General features: G+C 36.7%; 1 protein-coding gene across 1 annotated transcript in view; it reads left to right on the forward strand.

Moving 5' to 3' along the window:
- Positions 1-22568, forward strand: part of VPS4B (vacuolar protein sorting 4 homolog B) — a 33065-nt gene extending 10497 nt beyond the window's left edge. The window contains exons 2-11 of the mRNA XM_055297066.2: positions 319-430; positions 1463-1619; positions 4423-4490; positions 8053-8172; positions 11196-11352; positions 11702-11850; positions 12584-12665; positions 14608-14827; positions 18336-18476; positions 20799-22568. Coding sequence (XP_055153041.1) covers positions 319-430; positions 1463-1619; positions 4423-4490; positions 8053-8172; positions 11196-11352; positions 11702-11850; positions 12584-12665; positions 14608-14827; positions 18336-18476; positions 20799-20900 — 1308 coding nt within the window. The 3' untranslated portion in view covers positions 20901-22568. The remainder of the gene's footprint in view (positions 1-318; positions 431-1462; positions 1620-4422; positions 4491-8052; positions 8173-11195; positions 11353-11701; positions 11851-12583; positions 12666-14607; positions 14828-18335; positions 18477-20798) is intronic.
- The last annotated feature ends 485 nt before the right edge of the window (positions 22569-23053 follow it).

Below are 23053 nucleotides of genomic sequence, written 5' to 3' on the forward strand. Positions count from 1 at the left end.
TTAGCCCTAAATTTAACTTTAGCTAAGTGAAAATTACATGTAAATGTTAGCGATTGGTACTAAAGTAACATTCAGTAGCATTTATTCATATAACAAATGTAATTTGCATCTTATCAACTTGTAATTTATGATAAAATACAGTTGTGAGTTAGAAAAATGATTTTTTTTGTTACTGTTTATTTTTTACTTATTTTTGTTTTCTTTCACAGCCCAGCAAGCTGAGAAGCTTTAAAAAAAAAAACAACTTTCAATATGATTATTTACTTCAAATTTATGTTTATGCTTTGATTTAAATATTATTTCGCCTCCCTCAAACAGAAAGCGATAGATCTGGCTAGCAAAGCAGCGCAAGAAGACAAGGCTGGGAACTACGAAGAAGCCCTTCAGCTCTATCAGCATGCTGTGCAGTATTTTCTTCATGTCGTTAAATGTGAGGCCACAGGTTATATTTTATTTAAAAACACGAAAAGAAAAATGTATTCTATTTCATATCTAAAAAATTGAAATATAATGCCAGAAAATTCTAAACTATCCATTTGTAAAAAAAAATAAAATAAAATACTCCACTTTCTTTCTAGTGATTTTTAAGTATTGAGACTTAGCTAGCAAATGTGACAGCCATCATAGTTATTACTTTGTATACCTAAACATCTTAAAATGTAGTATAGTCAGTGTAGCTTGGGAGACATTTTATTGTGTCTTTACAGATATGTATTGCATGTTTACCATGTGGCAGGCACTGTTCTAGGCACTGGGGATACAATAGAAAAAAAATGGATAAAACCCCTGCCCTCATGGCTCTTAAATGGAATGCAGTTGGATAATTGAAGATGTTCTTTTGAGCTTCTCCCATTTAGTTTTGAAGTTTTATGTTAAAGTGAAACTAAGAATGAGTCATAACCTGTAAGCTATGTGGGGCTCATCCCATCTATTGCATGTGTTGCCAAAGTTCACTTTGAAAACAGCTCTGACAGAGGCCTTTATGTAGTAAAATTTACAATGTTGGTATTACACAGAATATATGGGATTTCCATCACTTTACTCTTCTGAAATAAAGCTTTTGTAGACATTCATAGAAATGATTAATACTGCTTTCCTTCTATTTGTCTTTTTTATAATTGAGTTTGTGTAAGACAAGCAACTTTGAACTATCTGCAAAAATGTAAGGGAAGAGTATGAAAGCTTCAGAATATTAAATAATTTCCTATTAGTTAACATTATCTTAAAATACCCTACTGTCTTGCTCAGATTGTTTCTGACTCAGACCCACTGTTGGTCTCCAACCCTGCTGGAGGAAGGGGTAGAAAAGAGGTGATAATCATTGGCTATGATGAGTTAGAGATGATCTTCCCTCCTTCTCCCAACATGGAATTTCCTTGTCTGAAAAATACATATTTAATAGTTCAAACCTTTCTACATAGAATACTAATGGAAAAAAATCTCTCTCATTTCCCTTTAATAGATGAAGCACAGGGTGATAAAGCCAAGCAAAGTATCAGGGCAAAGTGTACAGAATATCTTGATAGAGCAGAAAAACTAAAGGAGTACCTGAAAAATAAAGAGAAAAAAGCACAGAAGCCAGTGAAAGAAGGACAGCCGAGTCCAGCAGATGAGAAGGGGTATGTGTTTAAAATTGTTCAATTTTATTGTGGCTTTTTGCTTTCGATTTGTGAAATAAATTTCTTTTGATTAAAACAGGTGTCAGCAAACTGTGGCTCATGGGCCAAAGCTGCCCAGCTGCCTGTTTTTGGAATAAGCTTTATCAGAACACAGCTTTGCCCATTCTTTTACATATTGTTGTCTAAGGCTGCTTTCATGCCGTAACAACAAAGTTGTGTGGTTGTGTGGAGACTATATGGCCCACGAAACATAAAATATTTACTTGTTTGGTCCTTTACAAAAAAAAGTTTGCTGACCCCTAGTTTTCCAAGTTTAATGGATAATATTCCTCAAACAACCCTTCCTGACTGCCTGCCAGTAGGAGGAGAGAATGCTTGTAGGAACAGCACTCAGTTACTCTCTGGCCATTAGCTAATATGGAAGCTTAAGGTTATAGGAGTGACCTGAGAGTTAAACCTTTGACCACATGGAAAAAATGAAAAGTAACTCCAATGTAAATTTTTTTTGGATATCTTATGCAAAATTTTTTGATGTGAATTTGTGTTAGATTTGCTTTATGTTGTCATTGTAAAGAGAACAACACAGCATAACTTATAAACATTGAAACTGATTTTTGGCATGTCTTCCTAGATGGGGGATGTATCACTTCTAGATGCAGAATTTGTTTATTCAGCACATGACATGCATGCCAAGTTTGTGCTCAGCACTGGGAACATATTCTAACCACATCCTCTCTAGCTGTCCTATTAATTGATGCCAATAGTTCCAGGTAACACACCCTTAAGAAAATGAGACTCTGGGATGGAGTTATCTGGCCTGCTTGGGTTTGAAAGCATCGAGATTCTGCTCAGCTTTAGAGGATGTGATTCTCATTGTTCATAGTATGCAGTGGCGCAGGTTACTTAATACCTTGTGGTCACAAGGAATGAAGTACCTTTTAGGCAGTGCTTCAGGGCTTTGTGGCTGCTACCACAGACCATTTAGAAGGACATGAGGAATATAAGAACCAGCGTTGACTTGGCTTCTTCAAACTACGTGGCAGAGTTTGAAGGAAATGATAAGCTGAAGCTCAAGGTTTTATATTCAAGATGTGATCGGGGAACCAGGGAGTTTCTGTGACACCCTAAGAACATGTTATCTTCTTCATCGATAGCATTGACGTAACAAAAATCAGATGATAGTCTGATCTTACGAATTATTGAATTCCAACTTAGGGTTTCTTATATGAAAGTGAGGACATTTAGTATAAAACAGGGACTCCAAACATGAAGTGAAAATATTGGGAAGAATTTAGTTGACCTTGACTGCCCAGGACCTCCAGCTCTCACTGAAACTCCCTTGACAGCAGAAGCTTCTCGTCCCTTGTCCATAGAAGCTCTTCTGTCTTGCTTGAAAACCCTGTAAGGATCTCTCCTGAGATGATTACCTGACCAGGCGATGCCAGTTTTTCTCCTGTACTGAACAGCAATCTTCGTTTACAGTAGGACCCACTTTGGCTAATTTAAGCAAAAAGGGATATATTATAGGGTATTACCTTACAGAATAGTGGGGCCAGGGAGTCAGACTTGGATCACAAGGAGAAATGGCCAACAGTCCCAGGGTTGTTCAAGTAGGGATCCCACAGTTGCCAACTCCTCTGCTAAGCACTGATGGTGCTTGGGAGCAGGCAGTAAATCCTCTGTGCAGCTCCCTCAGCAAAACCAGTGCCCTCACCTGAAGATTCTGTCTCCTTGTGAGGAGCCCCCACCTTCTTGGAAGAATTTAGGTCTCGTGGAACTCCAGCTACAAGGGAGATGAGAAACGGCAGGGGTTTTTTTGTTTGTTTGTTTTTAATAAGGACAGTCTTTATAGTACTGGACAGCATGATAGAAGAAGGTTGGAGTGAGTGTCAAGTGAATCTATTTTGCAGTGTCTACCTCATCCACAGCCCCACCATCCTGTGATAACCAAGGCAATTCCATTTTGGCGTAAAACATGTCATGCTTTTATCTCCCTTTATATGGTATTGTTTTAAAAATGATACAATGCCTTATTTTTGGCTTTATCACTTTTATACCTAACATTGTATCAGGAATATCTTTCCAATAAACTATTTCTACATAACTTTTAAATGTTGCTATGTATCCTGTCATATGCTAGTCCCTATAGTGTAAGTTACTTTTTCCCCTTTTGCAAACTGTGGGTGTGATTATCCTTATGGTCAAATCCTTGAACTTGTCTAAAATTATTTCCTCAAGATAAATTCCTAGATATGAATCAAATGCCTTGATCGACCTACTTGTTCTTTAGGTGTAGTTCATTGTCATCAAGAAGCTTTCTCTGTTCTTTGGAATCCCCAGACTAAGGGTTGTAGACCTTTGTACCTTAGATAATTCATGTTGCAGATTTTTTTCCTCCTAATATGACCTCTTGTTCTAATTTATGTCTTGCCCAGTCCTGATGTTTTTACTGTTGTTGTTTGCAACTCTCCTGTAATTCGTCTTGAATCCTTCATGGAGTGATGTGTGGGGCATGCATTTATGAATTAATACATACCTAAATATGTCATGGGAATTTGGAGCTAGTTCCTGACTTCATTCTGGTCTTTTTGTCCCTTTCTTTTGCATGATTCTCTGTTGATGATAACGTGCCTGCTTCTTATTTTATTTACTACATTCTTTAAAATAAGTAAGCATAACTTTTAATGTAAATGTCTGATTTTGCCACTTAAATTACAAATATTTCAGGTTAATTTTTCCTTCATTTTTGCCTTATTTGATAGCAATGAGTGATCATTTGAATGTATTAAATTCTTTTTATTAGGAATGACAGTGATGGGGAAGGAGAATCTGATGATCCTGAAAAAAAGAAACTACAGAATCAACTTCAAGGTTGCTTTAGATTTTATTTTTAAATTTACTATCCTATTAAAAAGACTCAAAGTGAATTGTCTATTTGAATTGTTTTTGTTCTCCCTCTATATTTAAATGAAGTTTAAGAACTGGCTTTGGTTCCCAATAGTCATGTGCTGGTTTTGTTTAGAGTGTTTTCTTAGGGTTTGCCCTCTAGGATCATGGTTTGGTCTTTTTTATATAATAGTTTTGTTGGCTTCACATCTGCCTTTAAAAGGCTCTCAGTCAACTTGCTCTTTCTTTTGTTTATTTGCCCCCTTTTAGAGAAGGTAACATTTATACTATTAGCACACTGCAAAATTTGATGGTATTAAAATTTACTACTGTGAGAGGAGAAGTTAGGACTTACACATGGCTTTTATTGCCATTGCTGTAGCTCACTTATTGATGGTTTATTTTGTTTCTTAACTGCTCTTCATCTGCTTTTCAGTGTTCCTGTTTACATTTAAGTGTTTAAGCTTTCTGTGTTTACCTTCCACACCTGTAAAGCCCTTTCATTCTGTTCTACTATAGTATAGTGGCATAACGGAAGGGACATAGATTTTTGGCTCCATTCAAATCTTGATTCTGTTCAAGGGTCTGCCACTTAGAACTTTCTAATTGTGGGCGAGTGACTGAATCTCTCAGAGTCAGAGTCCCCCATCTCTCAAATAGAAATGAACAATAGCTTCCTTTCAGGGCTTTTAAGATTAATGACAGTGTAAAAACTACCTAATATATCTGACGAAGTCTAGGGACTCAATAAATGGTAGCACTATTTATCTAAAAAGGCATCTATTTGTTGGCTGGCTTTGTTAATCACTGAGATTTGATTTTTCTTTGAAATAAATTATCTAACAATTTTTCAGATTGAATTTTTTGCTCACCCATTGGTAGTATGTATTTTGTTCATTTGAATCTTACCAAATAAAATACATAACTGGGAAGGATTTCCATTTTATAGGTCCAGCCTTGGTTACTGAATAGTGAAAACACCTACCTGAGCCAAACTTACAGCCTTGCTATACTAGTGTCTTCGGTTTGGTAGTATTTTTGTCTTGCCTACCCTACTGGGATGTCTAGGAAAACACTGTAAGGATAATGTGTTGACAACAGACCAGGTAATGAATAGAGAACATCTTTAGATGCCAAGAACTTCAGTGGTAGATATAGTCCAGGGGCAAAAACTTGAGTTTACACTGCTGTGTCCCCACCACCTGAAACTACTGGCACTCAGTTGGCATTTATTGGGTAACCCAGTGGGTCTGTGCCAAGTGGCCTTATTCCAGTTGTAAAGCAAGACGCTTTTTCTGTGTGCTCTATTGGATTTGGTTTTGTTTCCCTCTCCCTACCCTGCCCCAGGTAAAAATCAGTTGTATATCTTTAATTTTCAAAAAGATACTTTTTTTTTCTTTTTTGTTTTTTTGAGACAAGGGTGTCGCTGTGTCGCCCAGGCTGGAGTGCAGTGGTGCATTCACGGCTTACTGCAGCCTGGAACTCCTGGGTTCAAGGGATTCTCCTGCCTCAGCCTCCTGAGTAGCTGGGAACACAGGCACACACCACCATGCCCGGCTAAGTTTTTTTTTTTTTTTTTTTTGTAGAGATGGGGTTTGGCCTTGTTGTCCAGGCTGCTCTCGAACTCCTGAGCTCAAGTGATTCACCCACTTCAGCCTCGCAAAGAGCTGGGATTACAGTTGTGAGCCACTGCACTTGGCCGATACAACCAATTTTTAATAGGGATTTCTCTAAATTCCCTATCACTTATGATAGGGGCCAGAAATATAAAACAAACAAACAAAAGAAAAAAAATACTTAAAACATTTAAATGAGGAAATGTATTTGAAATTTCAGGATGAAATAGAATATGAAAGGAGTCCTAGCCTTTTATATTTGAATATCCTTTTTTTCTACTTTTTAATGGTTTGCTGCTAGATTTCATACTATTATATCTTTTTTGAATTTTTCCTTATTTTTTGAATAGTATTTTAAATCTTTTACTTCTGTTTTAGATTATGATATTAAGTGTATATTTGTTAAAATTAAAAATTGGTTTGTGATTTGAGTTTTCTGGTAGCTAATTTTTTCAGTGAATTTTTTGTAATTAAATAATATACTAGTAAATAGTATAGTCAAAGACTGGATAAATTTATATCATTGGAAGTACATTCCATTTGTTAGCATTTTTCAGTAATCCCATCCCCCCCCTTTTTAATTTTGCAAACCATGTCTAGTATGAGATTGTTTATCAGTAAACATTCTAAAGTCACCTTTTAACTTAAAAGTATTATATATGAAAACAAATCATGACACATTTTTAAAATTCATGGCAGAAATCTTGAGCTAGTCAGACGGTATACATATATAAAATAAGTTTATTTTTGTTTAACTGACATGAAATCCTAGGATTACTAATCTTAATGAAACATAAAAAAGACAAAGTGAATTTACTTTTTTCTTACTTTATAGTAGTCCGAACTTTTGGAATACAAAATGCTTATGGTTTCATTTAATTTTAATCTAGTAGCTAAAGATTTTCATAATTTAGGGAAGTAAGTTGCTAGTAACCAGTCTTAGAGTAACAGATTATCTTTCCTAACAAGAAGAAACAATCAGTAGAACTGATTTCATAAAGTAGTAGATTGTATAAGTGGTGGTGTTCTGTTAGACTTAAGACAACTAACTACATGTCATCTTAGAACAGGCTGCTTCATAGTTTGTAGTGGAACAGTTTCCATATTCTAGAAAATTAGAAAAGCTTTTGATAAAAAAGAACTAGAAAATTTGTCAGTAGGCTATATTAAAAGACATCCTTCTTGGACTCTTACTGCAATAATTGCTTTGGCTTTTGAATATACTGCATTCAGAAGCTAAATCTTCCCTGTAAGTTAACTTTGTTAATTAACAAAAGTTGTAAATAGATCTATTTAGCAGCCAAATAGAAACTTGGGCAAATCTTAGGAAAGTATTGCAAATCTGCCGGGGTATATTTTCTCTCTTTCCCATCATCTGCTTCCATTCCTTCCTTTCCTCTCTCCGTTTCCTTCTCCCTTCTGTCTATCTGCCTATCTTGAGTTAAATTTGTTAAGCATATTTTTTTTTTCAGTGGTTGAGGAGGGGATTAGATCACCTTTTCTTTTGGTTAACAGGAGAAATGGTAGAACAAGTACTTATGATACTCCAAAATCAATGTATTCAAATATAACCACCTTATGGAACGTTTGGTGCTTTTCCAAACACTCTAATATTCATTATGTCATTTGATTTTCGCACCAACCTATCTAAGTAGTTTGGGCAGATGGTATTATTTTCATTTCACAAGTGAGGAAGCTGAAACAGAAGGGTAAAGTAACATGCCCCAGGTTATCTAGTCATCCACCTGGTTCCTAGTCCTATTGACTATTCCCTAACACCTGCTTCCTGCTCACACTATTTCAAAAAGGTTGTTAGTACATAAAACTTTCCCAATTTTATAATGCGTTTCTTTAACATCAGTATTTCATGTTGTCTTCTAACTTTGGTGAAATAGTCTTTCTTAATTTAAAGATAACGTAATTTTTTGCAGGTGCCATTGTTATAGAACGACCAAATGTGAAATGGAGTGACGTTGCTGGACTTGAAGGAGCCAAAGAAGCACTGAAAGAGGCTGTGATACTGCCTATTAAATTTCCTCATCTTTTTACAGGTGACATAACTTTTAAATAATTTTATTTCATGAGTTTGTAAAAGTTCATTGATGATTGAGGCGAAGCATTGTCATTCTTGTCACTAATGAATTATCTTAAATAAATTGTGACTGTTAAAAGGTGGTGATGTATCTTTATACAAGATGTTTTATTTCTTATACATATCCATATTTGCAGTGTATATATATTGCAAAACAACCTAAATGTCAACCAGTAGGGTAATTCACCAACATGCAGTGGAATACTATACACTCAGTAAAATAGAGTGTACATCTACATTAATAAATTGAAATCTGCATTATATTTTATTGAAGAATGTCCACATCTATTACAAAGATCAAAAAGCAGTTATAAACTGTATAGTATAATTCCATGTTTGTTAAATATGTATGCTGAGAAGTAAGTATAATTGGATTGACATAGAAATATTAATGTATGCCTAGGGGATAAGATTATAGGAGATTTTTACTTTTGACTTTCATCTGAATTTTTGCAATGGTTATGTATTAATTTTTAAAGAGTATTTCCATTTCTTAAAAAGAGGAGTAAGAATCACTTAACAGTTTCAGAGGAAGTGCATATCCTCTAGTAGCAAAAGGACATTTCATTATCACTGTGAAGAGAATATTGCTGACCTACCATCTGGGGAAACTTACAAGTTCTAGTTCCAGCAGTAAGTGATATGTCTGTGCTAAACCGTTCCTTTATATTATCCTTCTTGTGACTGATAGCCTGTGTCTGTAATATGGCCACACCCACAGTCTGACAGTCAGAGGTTTTTCCTTTTGCAAACATGTTGGTTTATGTCAACAGCAAATCTGTAACGTTGGCCTCAGACTGAAGAGTCCAGACGGTCATATCGTATAGAGCAGTGATGAAGAGCAAAAAGCCTGTAGGCCACGCACTGTCCACCTAGCTTCAAGGTGCAGTTTACTACCCAACTTCAGGAGTATGAAACGTAACAGCATAAAAGTTGACATCATAATCCTATAAAAGCACAAAAATATGGTTGAACTCATTTTATGGTATATTACTTACACCAGTTTTTCTCAAACATGAGTCATTTATGTCTCATCTTCATGAATTTTTCCATGTATGTGTACTATTACTAATTTTTAATATTTTTCTTTGCTTATTTTTTAGAACAACATTTTTACTAGAGTATAGCATAAATACACAGAGACATACAGGAGCCCCTGGGTGTTGGGCTTCCTTAATTGTCACAAAGCAAGCATGCCAGTGTCATCAACCAGATCCAGAAATAACAGCATTGCCAGGGACCTGGCAGGAGCCTTCTGCCTCATTCCTCCCCAGAGGTCATCTCTCTCTCTCAGCTTTTAACACCAGAGATTATTTTGCCTGTATTTGAACTTTAAATGATCTCACATATTTTTACTTAGTAACGTTATTGAAAAGACTGTTTTGTGCCTATTATAAGTGAAAAAAAGTGTTTTTCCAATACACATTAAAAAATTATTTAAATAAAAAGTATATACCACCTAAAAGTATTTCATGTTATACCAGTGTAGTATATGTACCATACTCAGACACTTACTTGTAAATGTATACATTTAAAATAGGAAAATGAAATTCAAGTAACAGTTGCTTTCATAACAGTTAAGTGAAACAGTATTATTCAACTGCATATCATTATTTTGCAGATACCATGTACACATCCATAGTTTGCACCTAGCAGTTTTTTGCTTTTTTTTTTTCTTTTTTCTTTTTTTGAGACGGAGTTTCACTCTTGTCGCCCAGGCTGGAATGCAATGGCGTGGTCTCGGCTCACTGCAACCTCCACCTCCCGAGTTCAAGCAATTCTCCTGCCCCAGCCTCCCGAGTATTTGGGATTACAGGCATCTGCCACCACACTAAGCCACTTTTTGTATTTTTACTAGAGTCAGGGTTTCACCATGTTGGCCACAGTTGTCCCGAGCTCCTGACCTCAGATGATCCGCCCGTCTTAGCCTCTCAAAGTGCTGGGATTACATACGTGAGCCACCGTGCCTAGCCATAGTTTTTTAAATGTATATTTGATAGTTTACTGCCAGCTGTAACCCACCCTGTTTTATTTTAGGCAGGATTATAATTGCTCATTAGCAAAATTGAGGCTCAAAGAGTTGATGTATTCACTGGTTATATTTTGGCAAAACTAGGATTTAAGGTAGTATCACCTTTTTGTTACCCAACCATGAAAGTCTGCTACCTAGCCAGAGGCTGAGGTGGGCAGATCACCTGAGGTCAGGAATTCGAGACCAGCCTGACCAACATGGTAAAACCCCGTCTCTACTAAAATACAAAAACTAGCCAGGCGTAATGGTGGGCACCTATAATCTCATCTACTTGGGAGGTTGAGGCGGGAGAATCGCTTGAAACCAGGAGGCAGAAGTTGCAGTGAGCTGAGATCGCACCACTGCACTCCAGCCTGGGCAACAAGAGTGAGACTCCATCTGAAAAAAAATAAAAATAAAAGAAAGTCTGCTACCTATAACACTAACCTGTGCTTTCCTGTGGAATCAAGAATTCAGCAGAAACTCACAAGTCATCCAAACTTTGTTAGGTTCACTTTTCCAAAGAGCATAAATATTCAAAGAAAATCCCTTCCAGCTGCCCATTTTTTATGGATATAGTTTTTGTACAATATTCTGGTATCAAGCAGTGCACACAGTAGATGATCAGGAAGTACCTTTTAACTGAACTCTTTTCCCCTACTAGACTCCATGCAGGGCAGAAATCCTTTTGCCTGTGCACATGTTACGGTTTTGATACATATTGGTTGAATGAACGAGCAAACAAATGTATTTCCTGTTAGAAGGCTTATGTTATGTAAGTATCTTTTCGATAAACTAGTCTCTAGAAGAAACAAAATATATTTAAGACATACCTTAGATTGATTTATTTTTAAAATATTGTTTTAATTCTTAGAGGTTTAGAGTGAAAATCTTTTTAGAGTATTCCTCAGTATAGATGATGCAATTAAGTGTTAAAATTTTCATGACATTTTTCTAAATGTAAATTTTAGGCAAGAGAACACCTTGGAGGGGAATCCTATTATTTGGGCCGCCTGGAACAGGAAAGTCCTACTTAGCCAAAGCTGTAGCAACAGAAGCCAACAACTCAACATTTTTTTCAATATCTTCCTCTGATCTTGTTTCTAAGTGGCTAGGTGAAAGTGAAAAGTAAGTAGTAAATCAATTTTTTAAAGTTTTTTCTTTGCCCGTAATTACTGTATCAGTCCTTAATAGATTTCTTACATCACTCACAGATATTCAGAGAAGTGATGTAATATAGGTACTCACTTCTCTGTCAAATGAGTCTCTAATCTAGAATTTCTTTTGTGGGAAAAGATAGCATATATGTACAACCTAGTAAATCATAAAGTGAATTATCCAGTTGTAGCATTCTTATTTTCTGTACGTGAAACATGATTAGGCTTTTTAATTTACAGGTTCTTGTAATATTGATAGATTACTTTGTTTTAATCTTTTACTATTTTTTAGAGACTTAAAAGTTTTCATTTATTTTTAGACTGGTTAAGAATTTATTCCAACTTGCCAGAGAGAACAAGCCCTCCATTATCTTCATTGATGAAATTGATTCTCTGTGTGGTTCAAGAAGTGAAAATGAAAGTGAAGCCGCACGTAGAATTAAGACGGAGTTCCTAGTGCAAATGCAAGGTAGTGTTACTAATTTTTTTTTTTTTTTTTTTTGAGACAGAGTCTCACTCTGTCGCCCAGGCTGGAGTGCAGTGGCGCGATCTCGGCTCATTGCAACCTCCACCTCCCAGGTTCAAGCAATTCTCCTGCCTCAGCCTCCTGAGTAGCTGGGATTACAGGCGCGCACCACCATGCCCTGCTAATTTAATGTTACTCATTTTTAAAGTCGTTTTTGTTTATTTTATAAACAATTTTTATAACAGTAATGAAAAATTCAAGCAGAATTTCTCCATTCTGACAAACTGTTTCATTTTGCCATGTTTCATTCCAATTGTCTTCCATATGCATACATAATTTTTACTCAGTTGTAATTATCTTGTAGGACTCACTGACAAAAATAGAAAAGAGATTTAATGTATTCATTTATAATGTACGAGGAACAACTTCAGTAAAAGTAATATGTAGACTTTGAATGAAATTTTTCAAGAAATATTTTGAAACGAATGTTAATAGTATTTGTCCACAGTCTGGGAGATGTGATTCATATATTTGCATCATATTGCATTGTAGTGTATTTGGATCATATTGCCGTAAGGTGATATTTGATTAAATACAGTTTTTTTTTTTCAAAGACAGACTTTCAAGATGAGGCACTTAATTGGTAAAGCACCACATTTCTTAACAGAATATATGGAAGAAGTTTAAAGAACACCAAAATGACAAATTAATTAAAGCATTACCTATTTTAATGCAGGGGTTGGTGTAGACAATGATGGAATTTTGGTTCTGGGAGCTACAAATATACCCTGGGTTCTGGATTCTGCCATTAGGCGAAGGTAGGATAATACAGTAAATATCTTATTTCTCACTGCAGATGTAACAAGTAGATGATAATTCCCTTTTTGTCTTGTGAGGAGGCATTCTAACAACTTTTCAAAAGATTTGTAATGTGCTCTAACCCTGTTGCTCCCCTGCCTTGAGGGGGAGAAGGGTAGTCATTTGCTTGTTTCCCTACTTTATCAAATATACAAGATTTCCACATACTTCTGTCTTTCATATTAGAAAATATATTACCTAATGCTTACCTTTCATTCTGATTAAGCTTGGTGGGCACTGACGCTTCAAAAATTTATAAACATAGTTTGACAATTTGGTAAAAACCATTTATATAAAATTTTAGCAAAATGGCAATTCTATAATTCAAAATAAGATAACCAGGTAAGATTTTTTTTTTTTTTTTTTTTTTGAGTCAGAGTCTCTCTCTGTTGCCAGGCTGGAGTGCAGTGGTGCGATCTCAGCTCATTGCATCCTCCACCTCCCGGGTTCAAGTGATTCTTCTGCCTCAGCCTCCCAAGTAGCTGGGACTACAGGTATGCACCACCACTCCCAGCTAATTTGCATATTTTTAATAGAGACGAGATTTCACCATGTGGCCAGGATGGTCTCAATCTCTTGACCTCATGATCCACCCGCCTCGGCCTCCAAGAGTGCTGGGATTACAGATGTGAGCCACCACGCCCAGCCAAGATTTTTTTTTTTTTTTTTTAGTAAAAAATATATGTCAGGCCGGGCGCAGTGGCTCATGCCTGTAATCCCAGCACTTTGGGAGGCCGAGGTGGGCAGATTGCCTGAGCTCAGGAGTTCAGAACCACTATGGGCAACGTGGTGAAACCCTGTCTGTACTAAAATCCAAAAAAATTACCTGGCCATGGTGGCGCACACCTGTCTGTAGTCCCAGCTACTCCGGAAGCTGAGGTGGGAGAATCGCTTGAGCCCAGGAGGCGGAGGTCGCAGTGGGCCAAGATCGTGCCACTGCACTCCAGCTTGGGCAACAGAGTGAGACTCCATCTCAAAAAAATAAAATAAAATATGTGTGTGTGTGTGTACTATCTATCTAATTTTTAAGTTGAAAATGAAACTTCAGCTCTAGGAAAGGTATACGGACTCTTCACTTTTCACTCCTCACAGTTCTCTATTACATTCGTTTTGTATGGTAAAAATTAGCACTTCAGTTTTTGCCACTTTTATCCCATTCACTTGATGATTTGCCAGCATTCTAGCTTACCATCCAGTACCAAGAAAGGAAATGTGCAGGGTATTTTTGAAAAATTGCCTTATTCTGCACCCATCTCTAGAGGCAATGGAAACTTTAAATTCTTTTCATTGTCACAGAGAGTTACCTGGAGGAAAAACAGTCTGCTTAGACCACTTAAATTATCCCTCATCGCTGCTTCTCTATCTCCAAATACTGAAATTCTAAGAAGGCAAGCAAAATTATTGTTAATGAAACATAGTGTTTATTCTTTATAATATAGGATTGTTTGTTCTGGATGTATTCATTAAAGTGGACATTTTATGTAATACATATCCTATAAGATTGTGAGTTAATTCTGTTTTGAGTGTAGAGAATTACTGTGTCATCTCTACTCCTGTTTTATATTGTTAATCATTAGTCCCTTGATCAAGAGTTCAGAGTACAATTTTGTGGGAAACTGTAATCTTGTAGGACCTCTTTTTATTTTGTGAATTCCAGACATATGAACACTGGCCAAAATAACCCAAAAATCATGCACGAAAGATTCAGCCACTCCAAACTGGCTCCCAGGCTATTTTGATTTTATTTGTTTGTTTTTAATGTGCTCTGGATATTCTCCCTTTAACCTAAATATGTATGTTTAACCTTGGCAGATACAGGCCCACTTAACTTAGTATCTGTTTCTTCTTGGAAATATCCTTATTTTCACTTAAATATATTCTTAATGTAATTTCTCTTTTAAGATTTGAGAAACGAATTTATATTCCTTTGCCGGAACCCCATGCCCGAGCAGCAATGTTTAAACTGCACCTGGGGACCACTCAGAACAGTCTCACGGAAGCAGACTTTCGGGAACTTGGGAAGAAAACAGATGGTTATTCAGGGGCAGATATAAGTATCATTGTACGTGATGCACTTATGCAACCTGTTAGGAAGGTACAGTCAGCTACTCATTTTAAAAAGGTAAGTCATTTTTATCTATCCTTTCCTATCTTTTTTTTTTTTTTTTTTTTTTTTTGAGACAGTCTCACTCTGTCGCCCAGGCTGGAGTGCAGTGGCACTATCTCAGCTCGCTGCAACCTGTGCCTCCTGGGTTCAAGCAATTCTCATGCCTCAGCCTCCTGAGTAGCCGGGATTACAGGCGTGTGCCACCATGCCTGGCTAATTTTTTGTGTTTTTAGTAGAAACAGGATTTCACCATGTTGGCCAGGCTGGTCTCGAACTCCTGACTCCAGGTGATCCACCTGCCTCGGCCTCCCAAAGGCGTAAGCCACTGCGCCTGGCCCCTTTCCTTTATTTTTAAAATCAAGTTTCAAGACCGTCATTGGTTTGTCTTCAAACAATTTGGGAGGATTTCAGTGTTGTATAATAATACGATAAGTGGGTTTACATAATAGACATATTTCTGTGTCACTGAAACAAGTTCTTCAATAAAGTTTATTTATTAGCCATTTTTGGCTGGGTGCAGTGCCCTACACCTGTAATCCCAGCACTTTAGGAGGCCGAGGTGGGCAGATCTCTTGAGCTCAGGAGTTCGAGACCAGCCTCGGGCAACATGGCGAAATCCCATCTCTATAAAAAATACAAAAATTAGCTGGATGTGGTGGCACACTCCTGTAGTCCCAGCTACTTGAGAGGCTGAAGTGGGAGAATCACTTGAGCCCAGGAGGTGGAGGTTGCAGTGAGCCAAGATTGCACCAGTGCACTCCAGCCTGGGTAGCACAGTGAGACCCTGTATTAAAAAAAAAAAAGCCCTTATTAATCATCCTAATGTGTTTTAAATTTTCCTATGAAATGATTTTTGAAGTATTTGTGTATTATTTTGATATAAGTGTAGAAACTTAAATGTATAGATGTAAGGCTGCTTCTGACACATCTGGAATATTTTTGAGCAGAATCTGGTGCATTAATACCTCATAAAGTAAAAATAATAATAGCTAATATCTTTTAAATATTCACATGCCTGGCACTGTGTTCTATCTTTTATCTTATTATTTCATTTGGTCTTCACAAAAACAATAAGAGGTACATGTGGCCAGCCACCTACTGGTGGTTAGTCTTGAACTTAGGTGCTAACACCGTAGCTAGAGTGGGACAGACGTGTGATTTGCCTGGAGGTGAGGTGTGTTTCCGAATCCGAAATCTCAGCCATTCTGCTATCCTGCCCCTCCTGTGTTCTGTTTTGTCTGCAAGAACAAGTTAAGTATCTATGGCTGAGATAAAGTTTTATAAAAAGACTGTGGTCTTGAGATACCCAGTTGGAGTAACAGTGAACTAGGTAATCTGGACCAACCCTTTTGCTGTGAACAACAGTATCCAGTATTACTCATGAACATAGATGTGAAAAACTATTAGCAAACCTAATCTCACAATGTATGTCAAGACTAATATGACTAAGTCACATACATATATTTATCATATACTATAATAAGATTTTTTAAGTTAACAAGCTTGAATTAAAATCTGAATTTGAAGCCTGGCACCATTTACTTGTTATACCTTTTTGAGCAAATTCTATTACTTCTTTAAAGCTCATTTTTATCATCTCTAAAATAGGGATGATAATGCTATTTTGAAGTCCTTTCTGATAATGAAGTGATACAATACTCATAAAACACCAGTCGTGATACTTCAGATGCCTGGTGAATATTGCTCATCCACCCTTCTTCAGCCATTTCATTACTGAAATACTGTTAAGTTTATGCCACAGTCATTATGTTTTTTCTTAAATTCTCTTTGCCATTTAGAAACTATAAATACATAGGAACTCAGTCCTTTCCTACTGAGAATTTATCACTCAATTCTGCATATTACTGCCAGGGTGAGCTCACATGACGCTGAAGCCAGGTCCTTGTTAGTGGGGTGAAGGTGACACAGCCAGATGAGTTCTATCTCTGCGGCTGGGGATCACCAGCTGCAGCAGACCTCTCGGCAGCTCCATCCTTTACTTCTTTTAAAGCTGATTATTTCAGTTAACAAGAACAAGGTTCCCTGTTTATTTTTTGCATTTACTAGTATTTTATTTCTAAAATGCTAATCTGGGACCGGCAGTAGATCAGAAAGTAGGGTGGTCAAAAAAGACAAAAATCCCTGACCTCATGCAGCTAAAATATTAGTGAGTAAAGACAGACAGTAAAATACACATAATAAGGTGAGAGCATGTATTTCTTCACACCTACACCAATCCTGAGATAATATTTAAAGTTGATCATTGTGAAACAGATGTGAAAGTGCCCACAAGTTGGCTGGGCACGGTGGCTCATGCCTGTAATCCCAGCACTTTGGGAGGTCAGGGTGGGCGGATCACAAGGTCAGGGGTTCAAGACCAGCCTTGGCCATCATGGTGAAACCCCATCTCTACTAAAAATACAAAAATTAGCTCGGCGTGGGGGCGGGCGCCTATAATCCCTGCTACTCGGGAGGCTGAGGCAGGAAAATTGCTTGAACCCTGGAGGCAGAGGTTGCAGTGAGCCGAGATCGCGCCACTGCCCTCCAGCCTGGGTGACAGAGCGAGACTCCGTCTCAAAAAAAAAAAAAAAAAGTGCCCCCAAGTTGATGCAGACTGTTGCTATCTAAATGTTTGCATGTGACTATGTCACAAAGATTCTTTTTCTGGATATTGTTAAAACTTATAAATAAGTTGTACATGATAAAATGGCATTGATACTGCATTTAGCATACAATTTTGCACTTAGATTTGAGAGCATTTTTGTGGAAAGAGATAGATTCAGTAGTTTCATACTAAAGTTCCAAATATTACAGAAGTTTCTCAGCTATAGAGCAACTTCTGAGAATTTTTAAATTTATTTGGTTTTGGTCTTTAAGATTACTATCACTTATTAAGCACTAGAGGGGAAAAAGAGAAAGCCGCAGGTAACTATTTTTTTTTTTTTAACTCATCTTGTATGTGTGATCATAAGTAATTTATTGTAGGAAATCTCAAAATATAGAAAGCATCAAGAAAAAAACTAAAAGCAGCTGGGTGCAGTGGCTCACACCTGTAATCCCAGCACTTTGGGAGGCCGAGGCAGGCGGATCACAAGTTCAGGAGATCAAGACCATCCTGGCCAACATGGTGAAACCCTGTCTCTCCTAAAAATAAAAAAAAATTAGCTGGGTGTGGTGGCGCATGCCTATAATCCTAGCTACTCGGGAGGCTGAGGCACGAGAATCCCTTGAACCCAGGAGGTGGAGGTTGCAGTGAGCTGACATCGCACCACTTCACTCCAGCCTGGTGACAGAGCAAGACACCCTTTCAAAAAAAAAAAAACTACACTAAAAGCAACCAAAATCTATCCCATTACCCAGGAGATAACTACTTTTTGTTGTATATTCTTAATTTTTTTTCCAAAAGTAAACATTCTAATAAAACATACAAAGCTATTATACATTTTAACTTTACTGATAATGGATTAAATCTTAATGTTCAATTTTGTTTCAAATAAATATTTCAGATTACTGTTTATTACAGGTTTGCGGACCTTCCCGAGCTGATCCTAACCATCTTGTAGATGATCTGCTAACACCTTGCTCTCCAGGTGACCCTGGTGCCATTGAAATGACATGGATGGATGTCCCTGGAGATAAACTTTTGGAGCCAGTTGTTTCCATGGTTTGAAATTTTGTTTTTAAGAAAATATTTTAAAACATTATACTTTATAATTTTCAGTTATGTAAGATTTGCTGGAAAATCTTAGTATAAACAGGTGTATTTTACTTAATATTGTTGACTCACATTAAAAATTATAAAGTTAATTGAACTTGAAATATAAAAAGTAATTATTTTTAAACTATTTTCTTGGGTTTTGAGGAACCTTTAAGTGAAAAAGCTATTTTTTAAAGCACAAGATTCTGACTTTACAGGGCTTATAGCTAGAATATGTCCAAAATGCTCATATATAGTATAATTATTATCAAGACCTAACTTAAAAGTAGGATTGATGAAATTTTTTTTCCCCTGCATCTCAGATTTTTAAAAATAACCAGAAATTGCCTGTAATCCCAGCACTTTGGGAGGCCAAGGCGGGCAGACCACTTGAGGCCAGGAGTTTGAAACGGGCCTGGCCAACATGGCAAAATGCCATCTCTCCTAAAAATGCAAAAATTAGCCGAGCAGTGTGGCGTGCATCTGTAATCCAGCTACTCGGCTGAGGCAGGAGAATCACATGAACCAGCGTGGCAGAGGTTGCAGTGAGCTGAGATTGCGTGACCGCACTCCAGCCTGGGCGACAGAGCGAGACTCTGTCTACAAAAAAAAAAAAAAAAAAAAAAAAAAAAACCTAAAAACAAGACCGGGCACGGTGGCTCACGCCTGTAATCCCAACACTTTGGGAGGCTGAGGCGGGCAGATCACGAGGTCAGGAGATCGAGACCATCCTGGCTAACACGGTGAAACCCCGTCTCTACTAAAAATACAAAAAATTAGCCAGACATGGTGGCACGTGCGTGTAGTCCCAGCTACTTGGGAGGCTGAGGCAGGAGAATAGCCTGAACCCAGGAGGCAGAGGTTGCAGTGAGCCGAGATCACACCACTGCACTCCATCCTGGGCAACAGAGCAAGACTCTGTCTCAAAAAAAAAAAAAAATACTAATGCTTGTATCATCATATTTATAGTGTTTTCTATTTCACTTCTCAAAGCTCCATAGAAAGTTTAAATATTGTAGTTCTATTTTTATTTTTAAAAATTAGTTATATAGTTTATATTGGAGGAATTAATCTACAAGACTTATTTTGTAAGGCACGTTATTTTTAGGAAACTTAGGGTGATTGAAAAGTTGTTTACTTACGGAAGAACATTCTCAGTTTTCAAAATTTTCTGTCAGTTTCACATCTTCAAAGACCTTTAATGGCAGGTTTAATAGTAACTTCCAGAGGAGAAACTTTTACATGATACATAGATATACGTGTAAATGTGTACACACCCATGTATTTGTGTGTGAACTAACCATAATGCTTATCTGAGAAGTTACTCAGAAACCCCTTTGTTTTAATCCTTGGTGTATTATTTTTTATTTTTTGTACTTTGTTCAGCTTTGAAGAATTTTTAGTAACTTAGAGTGGTCCTTTTTATTATTTTTCATATCCTTTTACAGGAGTCTTGGCTTAGAAGTTAGTTTTTTAATGAATCTCTGATATTAGCATATTTTTCCAAGCATTTCCATCTTAATTGTAACTAATTATTTTAAAATTCTGGTTAGTTGATTTTCCATAAAATGGTATTCTGCTTCACTTAAGTGTAAGTGAATGATATTTTCCTTTTGAATTATACTTACTTGGAAAACTGATCTCTTGTTTAAGAAAAAGAGATAAGACCAGAAATTAGATTATGAACATAGTTTGGAGGCCTTGATCCTCAGACTAAGAGGATTGTCCTTCTGATAAGTAATGGGGAGCCATTTGATCAGTTCAGGGGAAGAAAGTGTAAGTTTCTACACAAAGGAATAACATGATCAAAGATTGTGAAAGATCTGTGAAAGAATAGGGGCCGGGTGCAGTGGCCCACGCCTGTAATCCTAGCACTTTGTGAGGCAGAAGCAGGCGGATCACCTGAGGTCAGGAGTTCCAAGACCAGCCTGACCAACATAGCGAAACACTATCTCTACTAAAAATACAAAAATTATCCAGGTGTGGTTTCAGCTGCCTGTAATCCCAGCTACTTGGGAGGCTGAGGCAGGAGAATCTCTTGAACCTGGGAGGCAGAGGTTGCAGTGAGCCAAGATCACGCCACTGCACTCCAGCCTGAGCAACAGAGTAAGACTCTGACTCAAAAAAAAAAAAAAGAATAGGGAGTTTATTGTTAGTAACTTATGGCAGACGGCAAATATTCATATTTAAACTTAGGTTAAAGTTCATAACAATAATGATAGTATGACGGTTTTTTATTTTGTTAACTCTATTATTAATATCCTCCCTACCCTTCTTTTTCCCTGACAGTCGGATATGTTGCGGTCACTATCTAACACAAAACCTACAGTCAATGAACATGACTTGTTGAAATTAAAGAAGTTTACAGAAGATTTTGGTCAAGAAGGCTAGGCCAAAGACAAGGAAGATGCTTACCATATGTATTCTTTCTTTCATAGATAATTTTTGTCTATTTTGGATCACATTGATTGTTTCCAGTAAAACTCTTTTACCACAGGGGAATACACATCTCACTTCAGAGTTCCATTAGGTTTTATATTGTACTTTTCCTCCATTACTTATTAAATACTCCTATTAACAAAAGGTACAAAATGACAGGTTATGAGGAAATGAGCGATATATGAATGGCATAAAAATAGAAATTACCCAGTAAAAAGGATGTCAGAAATTGACATACAAATATTTACAATTTTTATGAATGGTGGTCTTTGCCAAGAGCATTTATCTTTTTTTTTACTAAAATATAAGGTTTATTTTATATTTTCAAAAAAAATGTTAAACATCATTCTTATCAATGTAAAATTTATTTACGTTATTAAAAAATTACAAAATCTTTACTCTCAGGGATGGGCAATAAAGCAGCAAAGAGCATTGTGATTGGGTTTGAAAGATTTTGAATTATAGACAGTGCTCTTAATGGTTTTTAATAAGTTGATATTTTTTTCTATGTAGATTTAAATAATTTCTTTAAAAGCATTAAGCTTTGGCTGGGCATGGTGGCTTATGCCTGTAATCCCAGCACTTTGGGAGGCTAAGATGGGTGGATCACCTGAGGTCAGGAGTTCAAGACCAGCCTGGCCAACATGGTGAAATGCCGTCTCTACTAAAAATACAAAAATTAGCTGGGCATGATGGTGAGTGCCTGTAATCCCAGCTACTCAGGAGGCTGAGGCGGGAGAATCACTTGAACCTGGGAGGTGGAGGTTGCAGTGAGCTGAGATCGCGCTACTGCACTCCAGCCTGGGCGCCGAGATTGCGCCAGTGCACTCCAGCCTGGGCGACTGAATGAAACTCTGTCTCAAAAAAAAAAAACAAAAACAGTAAGCTTTTATATTTAATTAAATGATACCTTTCACTGTGCAATCTCAAGAGGAAGATTTTCTAAATTAGACATTGTCTTTACCTTAAAGAAGAAAATTGTCTATTTCAGTGTCTTTTTGTAGCAAGATTGACCAAAACAGGTGGTAAGTGTGTAATTTTTAACTGTCATGAAATACTGTAATGCGCACCTTTGCTAATAAGGAAATGGTCTCCCTTTGGATTATGGGAAGTTTCTTGTCTGTAATATGGGGTGTCTGTGTACATGTATGTATATTTCCTTTTTTAATACAAGATAATAATATGGGGTCTTGTCCTTCACCTTTTAAGTTCAGGGAGCAGTTTGTCCTGACCACACATATGTTATCAGTGTAATGCTTTATGAAGCTTTAGAAATGAGCTCATGACTCATTAAAAAAAATAAACACGATGCTATTTTAATATTTTCAAATAAATAATCTGAGGATGTGTTTCATACTTTAGCATCAGCACTAAGTTGTGCCTTGTAGAATTGCATTGTCTATACATGCAAAAGACTATTAAGTTAGAATGAACTAGATTCCTTAATTACAATGAAATTCTATCTTGCAAATGCTATAGAATAACTTGCATTTTAAAGTGTATTTGCACATTTTACATATGCTATGTGGTTGCCTTTGGGTTTTCTGTACAGATTGTTTTTGTTATTAAATGGAAAAGGCCGGAATTATGCTGTTATGTGAAGTAAATTGATATAACCTATTGACTGTATTCTGTGTATTATTCTTTATTTGAGGACCTTCTGTGTAAAAGAAAATATTACCTAAATTGGTTAGATACAAATACATCATTAAAATTATTAATGTATATATGAAAATTCTGTTTTTCAATGACTTTTATGTGAGGATTGAGAACTAAGTAAACTAACACTGAATTCTTTGTGGATAAGATAATTTATACATCTTACCTGTTTATCAGCCTCAGAATTATACAGTACTGCTGTGCGTTCTTTATGGACAGATACTCAAAGGAATCTGAATGGGCATGTTCTATTTCTCTGGCTCTTGACCAGTAATTAGAAAATTTAGGTAGACATTTTCTGAGCCAGCAAGTAGATCATAGTTGTTAAGCATCTCTATGACCTACACCCTGGATATTTGAAAGCATTTTGTCTCACCCTGAGAAATCTATAAGGACTCTATAATTATAAAACATGTCAATAGAGAATTGACTTCTGAGTCCACTGT

Source organism: Symphalangus syndactylus, chromosome 1 (assembly GCF_028878055.3).
Source record: "Symphalangus syndactylus isolate Jambi chromosome 1, NHGRI_mSymSyn1-v2.1_pri, whole genome shotgun sequence".
NCBI classification, from domain to species: domain Eukaryota; kingdom Metazoa; phylum Chordata; class Mammalia; order Primates; family Hylobatidae; genus Symphalangus; species Symphalangus syndactylus.